General features: G+C 45.8%; 1 protein-coding gene across 1 annotated transcript in view; it reads right to left on the reverse strand.

The window, feature by feature from the left end:
- Positions 1-2500: 2500 nt before the first annotated feature.
- Positions 2501-20779, reverse strand: part of LOC120022038 (inactive phospholipase C-like protein 2) — a 32325-nt gene continuing 14046 nt past the window's right edge. The window contains exons 7-14 of the mRNA XM_038965834.1: positions 18515-19195; positions 17981-18433; positions 17472-17721; positions 16882-17168; positions 13518-13721; positions 10575-10650; positions 3451-3560; positions 2501-3270 (exon numbers count right to left, since the gene is read on the reverse strand). Of these exons, the coding sequence (XP_038821762.1) occupies positions 3088-3270; positions 3451-3560; positions 10575-10650; positions 13518-13721; positions 16882-17168; positions 17472-17721; positions 17981-18433; positions 18515-19195 (2244 nt within the window). The 3' untranslated portion in view covers positions 2501-3087. The remainder of the gene's footprint in view (positions 3271-3450; positions 3561-10574; positions 10651-13517; positions 13722-16881; positions 17169-17471; positions 17722-17980; positions 18434-18514; positions 19196-20779) is intronic.

The following is a 20779-nucleotide window of genomic DNA, read 5'->3' on the forward strand; positions in this document are numbered from 1 at the left end:
CAGCACCAGTTGGTAGATTTAAAAATACTCCGATCATTGCATATTATTTAGGGTTAGGAAAGTATTTCTGAAAAAAAATAAAAATGCATTTGGATGGCTTTTATGCACAAAATATATTGGTGAATCAAAAATTGTGCTTTGATTCATCCTGAAAGTTTCCATATTCAAATTGTTCAATCCATTAAATATTGGAAGGTGAGAAACCCAATAGGGGTTGGAACAGTAGTTCTATAAATCTACCCTAATAATCCTCACTGACCATGTTGGTATTTGTCATGGAACTGTGATGACAACAGTTCAGTCGTCGTGAACCGTACAAACAGGTTCCAGGTTTAAACTACTATGTATGCTCTGCGTTCCATAATGATTCAAATAGGCTACAGAGCCCAAATTATTGCACAACTTGTAATACTTTAGCCTTATGTGATCCACTATTGCTAGCAATCCTTAGGAACAACCACATGAACGTGACATAGGAAATAAAAGGTACACTAACAATGTAATGGAATGATGCAAAATGCAAGGAAACTAACATTAAAGTGACAGATAAATGTATGTGGGTAAAACGGACGGTGGCTACCGATAGTGGCTAATATTTAACACAATACAAATTGTAAAAAATACGGTGAGAAGTCGGGGCATATAATTAAAACATTCTATAAATCAACTCGGTAGGTTTGGCGCTATACTATTATTTGCGCATGGCTACAGAAGCCTATAGCTTGAGTCTCCACATTTCATTCCTGCAAGTTATAAGGCCAGCATTTCATCAAAATCACTGTGGAAAAGTTGATATGTTGAAATGTTGATATGCTTCAGTTTACTGACATATGACTGGTTTCACATTCATCTGGAGTGATCAACAAGGTAAAATAGTTCTAAACAATTGTCATTTATATTTACTATCCCCTTATCCAAATGGTTTACTCATTTACGTAGACCAAATCAATAGCTCTTATCAATTTGTAAATTACAGTGTGTGGAGAATGGTGTTATTTGTATCAGGAAAAATGAAGATGTTGTTCCACCTGGAACTGACAGGTTGCTCGACCCATCCTTTCCTCGCAGGTAAGTTGGTGGAATTAAGGTAAGAAAACAGCATACAGTGCCTTCGCAAAGTATTCAGACCCCTTGACTTTTTCCACATTTAGTTACGTTACAGCCTTATTCTAAAATGGATTAAATAAAAAATATCTTCAGCAAACTACTCATAATGACAAAGCAAACAGGTTTTTAGACATTTTTGCGAATGTATAAAAAAAATAAACCTTATTTACATAAGTATTCAGACCCTTTGCTATGAGACTCGAAATTGAGCTCAGGTGGATTCTGTTTCCATTGATCATCCTTTATATGTTTCTACAACTTGATTGGAGTCCACCTGTGGTAAATTCAATTGATTGGACATGATTTGGAAAGGCACACACCTGTGCCTTTCAAGGTTCCACAGTTGACAGGTCCCACAATTGACAGTGCATGTCAGAGCAAAAACCAAGCCATGAGATCGAATGGATTGTGTCAAGGCACAGATCTGGGGAAGGGTACCAAAAAATGTCTGCAGCATTGAAGGTCTCCAAGAACACTGTGGACTCCATCATTCTTAAATGGAAGAAGTTTGGAACCACCAAGACTCTTCCTAGAGCTGGCCGCCCGGCCAAACTGAGCAATCGGGGGAGATGGGCCTTGGTCAGGGAGGTGACCAAGAACCTGATGGTCAATCTGATAGAGCTCTAGAGTTCTTCTGAGGAGAACCTTCCAGAAGGACAACCATCTCTGCAGCACTCCACCACCAGCCTTTATGGTAGAGTGCCCAGACAGAAGCCACTCCTCAGTAAAAGGCATATGACAACCCACTTGGAGTTTGCCAAAAGGCACCTAAAGGCTCCCAGACCATGAGAAACAAGATTCTCTGGTCTGATAAAACCAAGAACTCTTTGGCCTGAATGCCAAGCATCAAGTCTGGAGGAAACCTGGCACCATCCCTACGGTGAAGCATGGTGGTGGCAGCATCATGCTGTGGGAATGTTTTTCAGAGGCAGGGACTGGGAGACTAGTCAGGATTGAGGGAAAGATGAATGGAGCAAAGTATAGAGAGATCCTTGATGAAAACCTGCTCCAGAGTGCTCAGGACCTCAGACTGGGGTGGAGGTTCTCCTTCCAACAGGACAACAACCCTAAGCACACAGCCAAGACAATGCAGGAGTAGCTTCGGGACAAGTCTCAATGTCCTTGAGTGGCCTAGCCAGAGCCCGGACTTGAACCCAATCGAACATCTCTGGAGAGACCTAAAAACAGCTGTGCAACAACGCTCCCCATCCAACCTGACAGAGCTTGAGGGGATCTGCAGAGAAGGATGGGAGAAACTCCCCAAATACAGGTGTGCCAAGCTTGTAGCGTCATACCCAAGAAGACTCAATACTGTAATCACTGCCAAATGTGCTTCAAAAAGCACTGAGTAAAGGATCTGAATACTTATGTAAATGTGATATTTCAGTTTTTTTATTTATTCATTTCTCTGATCTCCACCCTGAAAGAATACCTGGCTGAAACATTTTTTAAATTCAAGGTCAGAATATGTTTTTGAGAAAAGCGCATAAAAAGGGAATTAAGTTCCATTTACAAGTGCATAACTCGGGTCTGAATCGGCCCCAGAGAGAGCAGGATTAAACATTTCTTATTTACAGCTGCATACAAAGTAGGGGACAGGGCAGTCTGATTGTCTCTCTCTCTTTCTCTCAGACCTCATTCCTTCATTCCTCTCTACATTCCTGTCTCCAGTGTCTTCGACATTACTCCTCCCTCCTGGCAGTGCTATAACGGGAGTTTTTCTCTTCAACTGAGTCCATCTTCCTTCCTCCTCATCGTTGTGTGGAGAAAATGGCAGACTAATCTCCAGCAGCCCCCGGATGAGATGCAGAAGGAGCCTATCACTATAGAACGTATGTAGCAACTTCTTATTACCCTGCCAATCCTCAGAATAGGACGATTGTGCCCTTAGAAACTGACCTACGGTCAGATTTTACATTTCCCCCTTATGGTTCGATATATAATTTCAGACAGGTAAACTGTTCCTAGACCTGTCTGTGCCTAAGGGAAACTTCTTGCCGGAGCTGTACCCGACATTGAAGGAAGGGCGTCCAGGCTGCGCCGGGTGTGGGTTGTCTCTCCTGTCCCGCCCTTACTGAGGTTAGAGGTCAGGGCAGCGTAGTAGACCTGCTTTATGTTCTCCTGCACCTCCGTCTTAGCCCGTTTCAGCAGGTCTGCCTGCCCCTGAGAGAGAGAAGGGGAAGGATAGGAAGAGAGAGAGAGGAGTTGGTCTGAGTTGGCCAATGTGGAAACAGACTGGCAATATTCTGTGGTATGTGGATGTGGGTGTGTGTGTGTGTGTGTGTGTGTGTGTGTGTGTGTGTGTGTGTGTGTGTGTGTGTGTGTGTGTGTGTGTGTATTCACCTTCAATATGGTGATGTTCCAGCTGAAACTCTCCACAGCTCTGGTGACCTTACGACCTTTAAGCCCCTCCTTCACTGCCATGGGCTTTAACTTCTCATGGAACTCCATGGCTAGGTGACCACAGACACACATACATACACAATATTACAATCTTGAACCTTTCCCTCTTTGTCAACCTCTCCAGATCTTAACCAAGGCCCAAGACTAGCTCAACCTCTCCATGTCTTAACCAAGGCCCAAGTCTGGCTCAACCTCTCCGTGTCTTAACCAAGGCCCAAGACTAGCTCAACCTCTCCATGTCTTAACCAAGGCCCAAGTCTGGCTCAACCTCTCCGCGTATTGACCAAGGCCCAAGACTGGCTCAACCTCTCCGCGTATTAACCAAGGCCCAAGTCTGGCTCAACCTCTCCGTGTCTTAACCAAGGCCCAAGACTAGCTCAACCTCTCCATGTCTTAACCAAGGCCCAAGTCTGGCTCAACCTCTCCGTGTCTTAACCAAGGCCCAAGACTATCTCAACCTCTCCATGTCTTAACCAAGGCCCAAGTCTGGCTCAACCTCTCCGCGTATTAACCAAGGCCCAAGTCTGGCTCAACCTCTCCGTGTCTTAACCAAGGCCCAAGACTGGCTCAACCTCTCCGTGTCTTAACCAAGGCCCAAGACTAGCTCAACCTCTCCGTGTCTTAACCAAGGCCCAAGTCTGGCTCAACCTCTCCGCGTATTAACCAAGGCCCAAGACTGGCTCAACCTCTCCGTGTCTTAACCAAGGCCCAAGACTGCCTCAACCTCTCTGTGTATTAACCAAGGCCCAACACTGGCTCAGGTCAGTGGTTTGGTGGTGTCTGGTATTTGTGATTCAATCAAAAGTCTTCACCAGTCTATTACACCACAGAGAGAAACAGTGGTGTGTATTCATGGATGCCAAGGGAAGCCAGAATATCTTTCGCATCTGAGTGAGCGAAACAGCGCCCCTCTGTCTCTGTACGTGTAGTGAATCAATCGGATGCTGTCTGGTCAAAAATAGTCCCTGCAGCTATCTTTGAATGCAAGGGAAGCCAGCGAGCATGTGGCCTACCTTGACAAAAAAAATAATTAAATAATAGACAATCAGCGTTGAGCTAAACTGAGTGAGCTCAGCTGTGAATGGTTCTGGAGCACCAAAAAAAGTGCTAAGGGAAACCAGATTGTATTTGGCTTCAGACCAATCACATCAGAAGCCAAACGTCACTGACAAAACAAATACATTTTTGCATCTCGTTGGGTCATTGTCTTCCGGTGGCTAGCTAGCCAGCTAAAATTAGCCATGGCTGGAGATGGGGATTTGGACTTGCGGTTTTACTTAATTCTCCGTACGGGCCAATGATTATAACAGTGATTCTGATGCAACCATAAATTCATACATTGTGTCCCTTGCCTGAAAGGATGGAAGTTCAAGTAGCTGGCCTGGCGCTACGTTACCCATGAAAGGAAGTTAGGCTAGCGAGCAAGCATTTTAGCCAGGTAGCCTAGCACAACAAAATAATCAAAATCATAGACCATTTAGGCAACATGAAAGAGGAGGATGGCATTGGGTGAGTCAACACGCACACACAGAAATTAGTACCATGGACAGCCACATCATACAGTATTTAGCTTACGTTTATTGGACAAAATAGTTGTTGGTATCTTTTAGTTGTCACTGTGTTAATAGCTATTATTTAAGGCTACTCCGACATTGCTCATCCTAATATTTATATATTCCTAATATTTATATATTCCTTAATTCCATTCTTTTACTTTTGTGTGTATTGTTGTGGATTGTTAGATATTATTGCACTGTTGGAGCTAGAAACACAAGCATTTTGCTACACCCGCAATAACATCTGCTAAAAACATGTTTATGTGACGAATAAAATGTAATTTTATTAGAATAAGCAGAGGTGATTAGATGACGTTGAAGTTGAAATGGTGCTGTACTAGTGGAGGCAGCTCCTGTTTTCTTTGCGACTTGCGTTAACTCTCCGGTGTTCATAGTTGTTTAGTAGTCCGAAAAAGTCGGAAACCTTACCTTGCTTGACCATGCTGTTGGTCATGTAACTGTTTGTTACATGCAGTACAGTACATTCAGACCACTTGACTTTTTCAAAATGTTGTTACGTTACAGCCTTATCCTAAAAGAAATGTAATTTTTTTTCTTTTTTTCACCTCATCAATCTATACCCAGTACTCTATAATGACAAAGCAAAAACAGTTTTTGACATCTTTGCAAAAATAAGAAATATTATGTTTACATAAGTATTCAGACTCTTTACTCAGTACATTGTTGAAGCACCTTTGGCAGTGATTACAGCCTCGAGTCTTCTTGGGTATGACGATATAAGCTTGGCACACCTGTATTTTATGAATGATGGCGCCAGAGGGGATGGCTGCCATTTTACAGGCTCCTAACCAATTGTGCTATTTTGGTAGTTTTTTCAATTATTTTGTACATAAAGTTGCTGCTACCATCTCGTATGACCGAAAAGGTTTCTGGACATCAGAACATTGATTACTCACTTCGAATGGGAGAAATATTTTTCTTTAATGAGTCTGACGCGAAGGATATACTGCTTTCCGGAGAACAGGCCCAAATCCCCTTCATTAGCGTGAAGAAAAGGAGGAGATACCGAGGGAGAAGGTCGGGGTGCCTTGTTAGGATTCATAGGCGAGTGAGTAAATCGCCATTGCCATCGGTGCAATCACTGGAAAACAAACTCAATGATCTATGGTCTAGACTATCCTACCAAAGGGAAATGATACTGTAATATAGGCAACATCCGCACCGAGCTAGCTGACGCTTTCAAGGAGCGGGAAACTAATCAGGATGCTTATAAGAAATCCTGCTTCACCCTCAAACGAACCATCAAACAGGGAAAGCGTCAATACAGGACGAAGATTGAATCCTACTACACTGGCTCTGACACTCATGGCAGGGCTTGCAAACTAACAAGATTCAACAGACATAAACTGAACAAGTTCCACAGACATGCGACTAACAGAAGTCGAATAATGTGTCCCTGAACAAAGGGGGGAGGGGGTCAAAATCAAAAGTAACAGTCAGTATCTGGTGTGGCCACCAACTGCATTAACTACTGCAGTGCATCTCCTCCTCATGGACTGCACCAGATTTGCCAGTTCTTGCTGTGAGATGTTACCTCACTCTTCCACCAAGACACCTGCAAGATCCCTGACATTTCTGGGGGGAATGGCCCTAGCCCTCACCCTCCGATCCAACAGGTCCCAGACGTGCTCAATGGGATTGAGATCCGGGCTCTTCGCTTGGCCATGGCAGAACACTGATATTCATGTCTTGCAGGAAATCACGCACAGAACGAGCAGTATGGCTGGTGGTATTGTCATGCTGGAGGGTCATGTCAGGATGAGCCTGCAGGAAGGGTACCACATGAGGGAGGAGGATATCTTCCCTGTAACGCACAGCGTTGAGATTGCCTCCACAGCTCCCTGACCAAGGCCCATCTCCCCCGATTGCTCAGTTTGGCCAGGCAGCCAGCTCTAGGAAGAGTTTGGTGGTTCCTAAAATTCTTCCATTTAAGAATGATGGAAGCCACAGTGTTCTTAAGGACCTTCAATGCTGCAGACATTTTTTGCAGCATCCCCAGATCTGTACCTCGACACAATCCTGTCTCGGAGCTCTACAGACAATTCCTTCGACCTCACGGCTTGGTTTCTGCTCTGACATGCACTGTGGGACCTTTTATAGACAGGTGTGTGCCTTTCCAAATCATGTCCAATCAATTGAATTTACCACATGTGGACTCCAATAAAGTTGTAGAAACATCTCAAGGGTGATCAATGGAAACAGGATGCACCTGAGCTCAATTTCAAGTCTCATAGCAAAAGGTCTGACTACTTATGTAAATAAGGTCTTTCAGTTTTTGACTTTTTTAATAAATTAGCAAAAATGTCTAAAAACCTGTTTTCGCTTTCTCATTATGGGGCATTGTGTGTGGATTGATTAGGGGAAAAAAATATTCTATCCATTTTAGAATGAGGCTGTAACGTAACAAAATGTGGAAAAAGGGAAGGGGTCTGAATACTTTCTGAATGCACTGTATGTTTGTGGACTTCACCAGACAGATGCTGCTCTCCGGTTTCGCAATGAAACAAATGTGTGGTTGAATTTATTCTGCCACTGTGTCTTCTTATTGCCTCGGCCTTAACACTATATATCACAGTGTCAAGGCATATGAACTAACAGGTTATAGAGCAAACAGGTTGTAACATGTTTGTTTGGGGGGGGGGGGCTTGGCTTTCCCAGTGATTTTACCCACACACCTGGAGAGAAAGGTAGAGAGTTAAGAGATCTGAATACAAGAATAAAGCGATTGAGACCTCCCGGTGGGGACTTGCGCATTGCTTTTGACTTTTAAAGGTCATTTATGGTTGAGCCAACATCCTCAATGTTTGCCGTGAATCTCCGCAAACGTTGGAAATATTTTCTTTAAAATGTGTATTGTCCACAGTGGAATGAGCTTGTTGACAATGTGCCTTTGGTTTAATCCTGGCCTGAATTAAAGAGAGAGAAAGAGGGCAGACTCCTCGTCCTCACGTCCCTCTGGTCAGATTGAGCGTGTGCTGCAGTGTGTAAATTCTGCCTGACTTTCTCTGTCTGCCCCAGGACACTGTCACACTTTATCACCATCTCCATGGAGACAAGGAAGTGGGTTAACACCGGTCACACACTGCTAGGAGCGATACTGTGAGGGAACTTTTAAACACAACATCCTGAGCAACACCACACAACCAACACAACGCAACGCAGACCTGAATGCAACTCAGTATATATTACTGTTTAATGCTCTCCCTCAGCCTTTCCCTCCCTCCCTCCCTCTCCCTCAGCCTTTCCCTCCCTCTCCCTCCCTCTCTCTCCCCCTCCCTCCCTCCCTCTCTCTCCCCTCCCTCCCTCCCTCCCTCCCTCCCTCCCTCCCTCTCTCTCCCTCTCTCCCCCTCCCTCTCTCTCTCTAACATACACCTGAAAACAACCCACTAACTTCAACACTCACTTATACACATCATCTCGTATACACTGACTAAATCCACCCTCCCCTTCACACACAAACAAACACACACACTTATACGCACCACGTTGGTTGCCTGCCTACCTGCCAGTGCAGTTGCTAGGCGACGCTTGGCTTGAGTGCCAGGGCATTCCGTTGTGTGTGTGCATGTGGGAAACGTTCTATTTCCCTGTGTAGCCGAGCGGAACAGACAGAACAGAGAGAGATCAGCACGGGCCAGAACTCTTCTTCCCCTCCGACTCCTGGGGCCTCACAAAAACTCTGCACCACAATATATATGCTGACCTCTCATCCCCTCTCCTCAGCTCTCCTCTGACTCCTGGGGCCTCACAAAAACCCTGCAGCACAATATATATGCTGACCTCTCATCCCCTCTCCTCAGCTCTCCTCTGACTCCTGGGGCCTCACAAAAACTCTGCACCACAATATATATGCTGACCTCTCATCCCCTCTCCTCAGCTCTCCTCTGACTCCTGGGGCCTCACAAAAACCCTGCACCACAATATATATGCTGACCTCTCATCCCCTCTCCTCAGCTCTCCTCTGACTCCTGGGGCCTCACAAAAACCCTGCAGCACAATATATATGCTGACCTCTCATCCCCTCTCCTCAGCTCTCCTCTGACTCCTGGGGCCTCACAAAAACTCTGCACCACAATATATATGCTGATCTCTCATCCCCTCTCCTCAGCTCTCCTCTGACTCCTAGGGCCTCACAAAAACCCTGCAGCACAATATATATGCTGACCTCTCATCCCCTCTCCTCAGCTCTCCTCTGACTCCTGGGGCCTCACAAAAACCCTGCACCACAATATATATGCTGACCTCTCATCCCCTCTCCTCAGCTCTCCTCTGACTCCTAGGGCCTCACAAAAACCCTGCACCACAATATATATGCTGACCTCTCATCCCCTCTCCTCAGCTCTCCTCTGACTCCTAGGGCCTCACAAAAACCCTGCAGCACAATTATCATAACTGTCTTTATGAAGGTTTATTAAAAAGTCTGTGTTACAAATGGTACCCTATTTCCTATATAGTATACTATCTTTAACCAGAGCCCTATGAGGTTTGCTCATTAGGCCTATACAGCCAACAATGAGCCTTTTAAAGTTATTTTCCCCAACATTTGCGGAGATCACATTCACGGTAAATCCTGCGCATGTTGGCTCAAGCGTAAATTACCTTTAAAAAGTATGTTATAGTGCACTGCGTTTTAACGCGTCTTGCATTGAATCCCGGCCAAAGTCTGCTTATCCCGGCCAAATAACTATATCTAGTTATTGAGCCTTTCTATCCAGACTTCCCACGCATCTCAAACCAATATCCTCTCCTCACAGACTACCTTTTCATCTGCGAATCAATCACCATCTCCTGGCAACCACGGAATGCTCACTGTTTATCACCATGGCGATGACTGTCTTGCCAAGTTCTGTCAGCCTACCCATGATGCCCAGCAACCAGAGTCGCTGCGGGGTAAACAAACCTTGCTCCGCCTAGTTACCCCTAGAGACTGATCTAAGGTATGTTTTGCATTTCCACCTCTATCGGTTAAGGATAGGATTTGGGGAGGATAAACTGATTCTAGATCTGTGCCTAAGGCCATCTTGACCTGTACCCAGAGCTTATGCCAAAACAAACTACAGATCGCCCACACAAATCAAGAGCTCAGTCAATAAACAAACTAATCTAATAGTAACATATTGACAGATCTGCCTCAGAGCCAGGATGAAAATAGCTCCTGTGATTGGTGAGGTAGAGAGATGATGTGGGTCCCAAATGGCCCATAGGGTTCTGGTCAAAAGTAGTGCACTATATAGGGAATAGGGTGCCATTTGGGACATAGCCATGGAAGTCTCAGCAGACTACAGGCTTCAGGGTGTTGTTGATGATGTCTCAGCGGGAGAGTCTGTTGGCAGGGCCTGTAGGCAAGGCTTTCTCACAGCTACTGGGCTGTTGACTGAAGAAGAACATCCTGCCTGCTCTCTAACCACCTAACTAGCCAACACAACGTTCCATCTTTCTCTCTATGTACAGTATATTCTCTCTCCTCTCTCTTTCCTTCTCTCTCACCTGTTGTCTGTATCTGTAGGATCCTGTCGTAGACTCCGTCTGACAGCTCGATCACCGCTCTGCTCGCCTGGATCATCTGTAGACAGAGTACACAAGATCAGTTCATTATTTAGACACACACACAAAACATATGTATCAGTTAAGCGTTACAACTATGCTAAAAATAGCATACATTTCATGAATAACCCCAGACAGATTAAGACCAAAAGCCTGATACTTTTGATACTTTAACTAAACACTTAGTGCAATGCCTTCTGGGACATGACCCCACTTTGTGAGTCTGGTGTTCGACAAATGAAGATAAACACTGCTGCTCCGTAGGGTCTGTCCACTACACACACACACACACGGCAATGTGTGTCAAGTCAATGCGTGAGAGCCACTTAGCGGAATGAGATTCACATTTATGCTAATAATATTCAGGGCCAGGGTGAGCGCTTCTCACTCTGATCCATCAGGGATGAGGATGCATTCTCAAAGCACACCACACACACACACACACACACACACACACACACACACACACACACACACACACGTTGGGTTTACTATCTAAGTGGGACCAAAATAATTATTCCCATTCAAATTCCTCTTTCCCTAACGCTAGACCAGTAACCTAACGTTAACCCTGACCTTAACCCCAAACCCTAAAACTAAACCTAACCTTAACCCTTATTCTAACCTAACACTAATTTTAACCCTGACCCTAAACTTAACCCATAAGCCTAAAACACAGACACGCGCTCGCACACAGACACGCGCTCGCACAAGCGCTCGCATGCACGCACATTTCTCACCTGGAAAGCTCTGCAGTTGTTAAACATTGAAAAATTACACAAAATTAAAAAGTTAAATTTTTCCACTTTGAGATTGAATCATTATTCAAAATGAAAAGAGGCATAGTTATCTCCTGTGAACCCTTTCCTGGCTGTTCCACTAAAGCAAGTGTAAGTGATTGTGTGTCATGGGAAATTTCCCACACACACACACGACAGTCTACTTCATCTCGTTCGGGGACGTTTGCGAAAGTAAGCACTTTTTAGTCAATCATTAATCAATTTAAAATCTCTCTGGCTTTACTCTGGGACACAGCTAAAGGTGAAAGCTATAAAGATACCTCTATAAACCAGAGAGAACAGGACAGAGACATATTGTCATCAGATATCAGACATCTTACGTAACAAAACTACTTACATAATGACCTACAGGTGTCGGATCTTAATTTGATCACCCTGTTGCAGGAGAACATTCCCGCTATACAGGAAATGTAAAACTTGTAGTGTATTTGAGGTTTCAAAATGCTTCTGAAGTATGTAATTTTCCCTTTGAAATTTCTGACATGATTTTTCCTTTATGAAAAATGGCTACAAAAATGTCCATTCATTTTATCCACATAATAATTTACATTTCCTATTGCTGCAGGATTGTTTTCCTGCTGTATTAAACTGGCTCAAATTAAGATCCTATATCTGTAGACAGATGACCCCAGACATAATCTGCCCAGTGGATTGTTCAATTAAAACCACAGCTATCTGCCCAGTGGATGGTTCAATTAAAACCACAGCTATCTGCCCAGTGGATTGTTCAATTAAAAGCACAGCTATCTGCCCAGTGGATTGTTCAATTAAAACCACAGCTATCTGCCCAGTGGATGGTTCAATTAAAACCACAGCTATCTGCCCAGTGGATTGTTCAATTAAAAGCACAGCTATCTGCCCAGTGGATTGTTCAATTAAAACCACAGCTATCTGCCCAGTGGATGGTTCAATTAAAACCACAGCTATCTGCCCAGTGGATGGTTCAATTAAAAGCGCAGCTATCTGCCCAGTGGATTGTTCAATTTAAAAAAAGCTATCTGACCAGCCAAGCATCCATTATCAATTACACTTCTCTGAGGTATGGGAGAAAGAGAGAGAAGGGGGATGCTGGCAAAGAGAGAGACAGAGAGGGAGGCAGGGAGATGGAGGGGGAAGGGAGATATAGAGAGAGGGAGGGGGGAAGGGAGATATAGAGAGAGGGAGGGGGAATGGAGAGCGAGAGAGGGAGGGGGGGAGGGAGGGAGGGCGAGAGAGTGAGGGGGAAGGGAGAGTGGGGGAAGGGAGATATAGAGAGAGGTAGGGGGAAGGGAGATCTAGAGAGAGGGAGGGGGAGGGGGAAGGGAGATATAGAGCGAGGGAGGGGGGAGAGGGAAGGGAGATAGAGAGAGGGGAGGGGAGGGTGAGAGAGTGAGGGGGAAGGGAGAGTGGGGTAAGGGAGAGCGAGAGAGTGGGGGAAGGGGGAGCAAGGGAAGGGAGAGAGAGAGAGAGTGGGGGAAGGGAAAGAGAGCGGGGAAGAGGGAGAGCGATGGAGAAAGAAAGAGAGAGTGGGGGAGAGAGAGCGGGGGAAGGGGGAGCGAGAGAGCGGGGGAAGGGAGAGCGAGCGAAGGGAGAGCGAGAGCGGGGGAAGGGAGAGCGAGAGAGTGGGGGAAGGGAGAGCGAGAGAAGGGAGAGTGAGAGCGAGAGAGAGGGGGAAGGGAGAGCGAGAGCGAGAGAGAGGGGGAAGGGGAAGGGAGAGCGAGAGAGTGAGAGAAGGGAGAGCGAGAGAAGGGAGAGCGAGAGAGCTGGGGAAGGGAGAGAGAGAAGGGAGAGCGAGAGAGAGGGGGAAGGGAGAGCGAGAGAGCGGGGGAAGGGAGAGCGAGAGAGAGGGGGAAGGGAGAGCGAGAGAGAGGGGGAAGGGAGAGCGGGGGAAGGGAGAGCGAGAGAGAGGGGGAAGGGAGAGCGAGAGAAGGGAGAGCTAGAGCGAGAGAGAGGGGGAAGGGTGATAGAGGAGAGGGCCATAGAGAAAGAGTGGTTAAAAACATCAAAGAATCAGAAAGAAACAATCAACTTCATTTAATCTGTATTCACAACCCAAAGCCCTACAAAAAATCTAATGTGAAGGATTGATTGATTAATTATTTCTCACCATTTCGTAAGTGGACACCACCCTGCGTAGGACGTCCGGCAGGGGCCCCTGAGACTCCATGGAGGGGTACTGCTCCTTCAGCTCAAACAGCAGCAGGGGGGCCCCGTCAGCCCCCGCAACTCGGGCCCCCAGGGCCAACACACACTGCATGAGGTTAGCCACCGCTGACACCCCACACAGATCCCTGAACACTGCCACCGAGTTCTACAGGGACAGGGACAGGGACAGGGACAGGGACAGGGACAGGGACAGGGACAGAGAGAGAGAGAGAGAGAGAGAGAGAGAGAGAGAGAGAGAGAGAGAGAGAGAGAGAGAGAGAGAGAGAGAGAGAGAGAGAGAGAGAGAGAGAGAGAGAGAGAGAGAGAGAGAGAGAGAGAGAGAGAGAGAGAGAGAGAGAGAGAGAGAGAGAGAGAGAGAGAGAGAGAGAGAGAGAGAGAGAGAGAGAGAGAGAGAGAGAGAGAGAGAGAGAGAGAGAGAGAGAGAGAGAGAGAGAGAGAGAGAGAGAGAGAGAGACGGGGTTGTTAAGGCAACACGCATATGTACAGTGCCTTCAGAAAGTATTCAGACCCCTTGACCCCTTACGTTGCAACCTTATTCTAAAATGGATTAAAATAGTTTCCCCCCGCATCAATCTACACACAATATCCCATAATGAAAAAAACAAAAACTGTTAATAATTTTAATTTGCCAATTTATTAAAAATAAAAAAAATGAAATATCACACTTACATAAGTATTCAGACCCTTTACTCAGTACTCAGTACTAATTTAGCCTAAACAACTACCTCTTCCCCTACTGTATTTATTTATTTAGCTCCTTTGCACCCCATTATTTCTATTTCTACTTTGCACATTCTTCCACTGCAAATCTACCATTCCAGTGTTATACTTGCTATATTGTATTTACCTCGCCACCATGGCCTTTTTTTGCCTTTACCTCCCTTATCTCACCTCATTTGCTCACATTGTATATAGACTTATTTTTCTACTGTATTATTGTTGGTATGTTTTGTTTATTCCATGTCTAACTCTGTGTTGTTGTATGTGTCGAATTACTATGCTTTATCTTGGCCAGGTCGCAGTTGTAAATGAGAACTTGTTCTCAACTAGCCTACCTGGTTAAATAAAGGTGAAATAAAATAAATAAATCAAAATTAAGAGACTTGTCCCGCAGCCACTCCTGCGTTGTCTTGGGTGTGTGCTTAGGGTCTTGTCCTGTTGGAAGGTGAACCTTTGCCCCAGTCTGAGGTCCTGAGCGCTCTGGAGCAGATTTTCATCAAGGATCTCGCTGTACTTTGCTCCGTTCATCTTTGTTTCAATCCTGACTAGTCTCCCAGTCCCTGCCTCTGAAAAACATTCCCACAGCACGATGCTGCCACCACCATGCTTCACTGTAGGGATGGTGCCAGGTTTCCTCCAGACGTGACGCTTGGCATTCAGGGTAAAGACTTCAAACTTGGTTTCATCAGACCAGAAAATCTTGTTTCTCATGGTCTGAGAGCCTTTAGGTGCCTTTTGGCAAACTCCAAGCGGTCTGTCACATGCCTTGCACTGAGGAGTGGCTTCTGTCTGGCCACTCTACCATAAAGGCCTGATTGGTGGAGTGCTGCAGAGATGGTTGTCCTTCTGGAAGGTTTTCCTATCTCCTCAGAAGAACTCTAGAGCTCTATTAGATTGACCATCAGGTTCTTGGTCACCTCTCTGACCAAGGCCCATCTCCCCGATTGCTCAGTTTGGCCGGGCGGCCAGCTCTAGGAAGAGTCTTGGTGGTTCCAAACTTCTTCCATTTAAGAATGATGGAGGCCACAGTGTTCTTGGGGACCTTCAAAGCTGCAGACATTTTTTGGCACCCTTCCCCAGATCTGTGCCTCGACACAATCCTGTCTCGGCACTCTACGGACAATTCCTTCGACCTCATGGTTTGGTTTTATCTCTGACATACACTGTCAACTGTGGAACCTTATATAGACAGGTGTGTGCCTTTCCAAATTATGTCCAATCAATTGAATTTACCACAAGTGGACTCCAATCAAGTTGTAGAAACATCTCAAGGAGGATCAATGGAAACAGGATGCACCTGAGCTCAATTTCGAGTCTCATAGCATAGGGTCTGAATACTTATGTAAATAAGGTCTTTCTGTTTTTTATTTTTCATACATTTGCTAAACTTTCTGTTTTTGCATTGTCATTATAGGGTATTGTGTGTAGATTGCTGATAAAATAATATTATTTATTCCATTTTAGAATAAGGCTGTAATGTAACCAAATGTGTAAAAAGTCAAGGGGTCTGAATACTTTCTGAAGACACTGTATATAAACACACACACACACACACACACACACACACAGAAATACACAGCCACATCCATACCCACACCCACACCCACACAAACATACACACACTTTCCCTGTATTAGTGATGCAGTGGGATTACATACTGTAATCCCCTACTAAGTGATTAGAGTTTCCGAGGGTGGGTCATGGAACAAACTATCACATGGTTTCCTGGGATACCATCACTGAGAGAACATCTGATTGAATTATAGGAGCTTTATGAGTACATAATGAAAGAGACAACCACAAATCGAATGTATCACTACCACACTAATTAAATGAATGAGTTGAATGGTCATTCAACCGCTAAAATCTAAATCAAAAAGTTTTATTTAACAACTGACATTGACAGAGAGGCTGTTCTAATCTCTTCATGATGTCATGATGCTTGCCTTCAGAGTTTACTTCTGTTTAGGTGTGTGTGTGTGTGTGTGCGTGTGCATGCATGCGTACCCACTTATGTCCATACGTAGCTATGTGTGTACATGCAATTGCGTGTGTGTGTGTGTGTGTGTGTGTGTGTGTGTGTGTGTGTCTTCACTGTCTGTTTGAATTAGTGCATTAGTCTACGACATCATAGTCTGGCATGAATCCCAGTCATCTCCAGCCTAAACAGATTAGAGCAACTCCACATCACTTAGACAGCCAGACTAATGCTAACAGTTACAGGTACCATAACCTTACCATAACCTTACCATAACCTTACCATAATCTGTCAGTCTAAACCAGAGCTTCATAGATCAGGCTAACTAGCCAGTTTAGACACAGTAAACATTATCTCACTGGTTCTGTGTTGTTTTACTCCATTCAGTCTGCAGCTGTTGATGTCTCTGGAGGAATGACCATGTCAGCCATCTTTAGCTGAGTCATAATTTAGTGATCACTGAGATTGGACCCTCGAGGGGTTGGGATATATACCTGAAGTGACTTGGCTATTCTGAGCTGGACATCATCCGTTGTAAATACAGGTATTTCTGTCCTTCAATCTGAAAATGGTGACTGTCTATATGATAAATGACTATCCTCCTCACCTGCATGTTCTCCCGCATGTCTGTGGCTTCCTTCAATGACGGGGCCGCCATTTTGAAAACATCATCCAAGGCTTTGACCCCCAGGTCCCTGAGTGCAGCATACTCCCTCCCTCGCCTCGCCTTTCGCACAGACAGCCCCCGCTTGTGGGACTTGCCCCCTCCTCTCCGGTTGGTGAGAGCCACATGGACGAACAGCCGGGCGTACGGGAGGTCCTCCCCCGTCAGAGACTGTAATGGTACGTGCCGGTAGCCTGGCTGTAAGCACTCCAGGGGAATGGTATACTGACCTGTGGTAAAACAGGGGGGATTAAAATTGATGTACAGTGGTGTTAGACAATGAAATGACATTAGAAGATAGTGAATGTTCACTCACTCTAACTGCTACCAGTGTTTTTTTATCTTAGCTAGTGATACTTCCCCAGTGAACTAGTGATGACCTTCATATGGCTGAAAAGTTGTTGTAGTATCACTAGTTTAACCTAGTTCAACCCAAAGAAGACTGGACACCGGACTAGCAGTCAGTGCAGAGCTGACCTTCGCCCTCCCACCACTACTGACCAGCTGACCTTAGCCCTCGTTCCAGTACTAACCTATGAACTCGTCCCCTATGAATTCATCATCAAGCACCACGAAGCGCACCATGGCCAGCTCGGGCAGGTTGATCTGGAACTCAAAGCTTTCGTCGAAAATGGGGTTGTCTCCGTTCTCCACCACCGTGCGGGTGCGGCGCTCGGCACAGTCGGCAGGGATTCCATGGATCTCCACGTAGACGTACGGGTCCACCACATCTCCTTTAGCTCCAGAACCACTCGGACGGGGCAGGTTCTGACCACTGATCACCTGCATGGATGGATTGGTTTGTTGATTGTTTGAGTGTCAATTTATGTGTTAGTTTGTTTGTCTGTTTGATTGTTCATTTGTTTGTTTGATTGAAATGTTCCCACATCTTATTTTAATTCAGGTGCAAGAGAAGTGTACTAAATAAAAAACAATACCATTCAACCATGAAGGAGTCAACAAGCCAGGCAGTGTGTAGGAGCCTCTATTAAACAGATAGAAATAGACAGACAGCAGTGGTGTTAATCTGCTAGCCACTCACCTTAACATGGAGCAGCTGAGGGGACACACCCGGCACAGATTCTCTTGTATTGGCGCTGAAATATGAAACCTCCTGTCGCATGATGGTGGGTCGCAGCACGTACCCACAATTCCCGTTCTGGCGGAACCAAGCGATGTTTAGGTCCATCATCAACCCGGGCGTCTGGTAGTTCATAGCCACAATCTGGCAACCGCACTTCCACAGGTCCTGTGGGTTCATGTTGCTGGAGTCGATGCGCATGGGGCTGGGGTAGACCCGCGACAGGAAGCGCTTGTTGTAGTTGACAAAGTCTCCCGGGCGCTCGCTGGCGCAGCGCACCGCTAGGGTCTCGTTGAACGAGCAGAACTCCCAGGGTTTCTGGGTTGAGAAAGACTTCTGGAAGTCCGTGAAGCGTACCGACTTGCACAGAGTCACCAAGTCCGAGAGCTCCTTCAGAAGCTGGAACCGTTTAGAGGGAGGAGCAGGGGTCAGGGTTTTCACACTACTAGTAACACCCCCCCCGCCACCTTTCTGTCCCCCCTCCCCTCCTCCTCCTTCACTGTTACCAGCCTTCATCCTCTTGCACATCTCCGCCCCCTCGTCTTCATCAGTCACATCCCCCTCCGTCTCACCACACCCCTCCTTCAACTTCTGCCCCTTCAGCAGGATCTTGCCCCTCAGGGCATGGGGCGAGGGCAGGTACCCCTCCCCTTCCCTGAGGGGCTCCGTGTACAACCTCTCCCCTAGGATCCTCCTCAGGTGCTGGAGCATGACTCTCTGCTGGCAGGGGGAGCAGTGGTTCTCCAAGCACAGGATTAGAGGACACTCTGACGCTGCGAATGAAAAGCACCCAATCACGTCCAGGACACAGCGGAACAGGACAGGCGAGGTGAGGGTGTAACCAGTATAAACCACGGGTTCGTCGTCAGGGCCGTCCCACACGTCCACCTCCACACACCTGCAGCCCATCTTTAAAGCCCGGATGTAGCCGGTGATGTCAGCGGGCCCCCTGAACTGGTCCTCGATGAGGTAGGTGTTGTGGGAGGAGTTGATGTAGTAGTGGGATAAGGGCTGGCTCATGTCCTGGCACACCTGGCTGTGCTCCGGGTCAAACAGGTGGCACTCCAGGGAGGTAAGATAGCTGGTGAAACCGTCCAATGAGAGGCAGCCCTGGCGACGGCCCTCCTCCGACGGCTCGTGGGATTGAATGAGCTCCAGACTGGTGTCTTCAGTCACCTAGACAGGGAGGGGAGAGCAGAACAGAGAGATTCTCTTGAAGTGACATACAGTACTAGTCAAAAGTTTGGACACACCTACTAATTACAAGGTTTTTCTTTATTTTTACTATTTTCTACATTGTAGAATAATAGTGAAGACATCAAAACTATGAGAGAACACATATGGAATCATGTAGTAACCAAAAATTAGTTAAACAAATCAAAATATATTTTATATTTGAGATTCTTCAAAGTAGCCACCCTTTGACATGATGACAGCTTTGCACACTCTTGGCATTCTCTCAACCAGCTTCATTAGGTAGTCACCTGGAATGCATTTCAATTAACAGGTGTGCCTTGTTAACCCCAGAGAGGTTAATGCATTTGAGCCAATCAGTTGTGTTGTGACAAGGTAGGGGGGTGTACAGAAGATAGCCCTATTTGGTAAAAGACCAAGTCCATATTATGGCAAGAACAGCTCAAATAAGCAAAGAGAAATGGCAGTCCATCATTACTTTAAGACATGAAGGTTAATCAATACAGAACATTTCAAGAACTTTGAAAGTTCCTTCAAGTGCAATCCAAATGTGAGATTTTTGGTTCCAACCGCCGTGTCTTTGTGAGACGCAGAGTAGGTGAACGGACGATCTTTGCATGTGTGGTTCCCACCGTGAAGCATGGGGGAGGAGGTGTGATGGTGTGGGGGTGCTTTGCTGGTGACATTGTTGTGATTCATTTATAATTCAAGGCACACTTAACCAGCATGGCTACCACAGCATTCTGCAGCGATTTGCCATCCCATCTGGTTTGCGCTTAGTGGGACTATCATTTGTTTTTCAACAGGACAATGACCCAACACACCACCAGGCTGTGTAAGGGCTATTTTACCAAGAAGGAGAGTGATGGAGTGCTGCATCAGATTACCTGGCCTCCACAATCCCCCAACCTCAACCCAATTGAGATAGTTTGGGATGAGTTGGACCACAGAGTGAAGGAAAAGCAGTCAACAAGTGCTCAGCATATGTGGGAACTCCTTCAATGCTGTTGGAAAAGCATTCCAGGTGAAGCTGCTTGAGAGAATGCCAAGAGTGTGCAAAGTTGTCATCAAGGCAAAAGGTGGCTACTTTGAAGAATCTCAAATATACTTTGATTTGTTTAACACTTTTTTGGTTCCTACATGATTCCATATCTGTTATTTCATAGTTTTGATGTCCTCACTATTATTCTACAATGTAGAAAATAGTGAAAATAAAGAAAAACCCTTGAATGAGTAGGTGTGTCCAAACTTTTGACTGGTACTGTAGTTATATTCGGTAAAACCTGACCCAACAACTGTCCATTGGAGTTATGGCTGTTATAGTGACCATTTTACCGCCATACCGGTGGTCACGAGTCATGACTGCAGTCAAATTCTACATGATCGTTTAGTCACGGTAACTAGGCATCTCCAAAACTGTGCTCTGATGCTGCTGATGGTTATTAGAAGCCTACCAAACTTGATAACTGCCAGTCTCTAATGGCCTGGTACTCAGAGCTCTATTGTTCCTCTAATTACTCTGACATCAATGAAAATGCAATCGAAAATCAAATCAAACACTCCATG

The sequence above is a fragment of the Salvelinus namaycush genome, chromosome 27 (genome assembly GCF_016432855.1).
Source record: "Salvelinus namaycush isolate Seneca chromosome 27, SaNama_1.0, whole genome shotgun sequence".
Taxonomy (NCBI): Eukaryota; Metazoa; Chordata; class Actinopteri; order Salmoniformes; family Salmonidae; genus Salvelinus; species Salvelinus namaycush.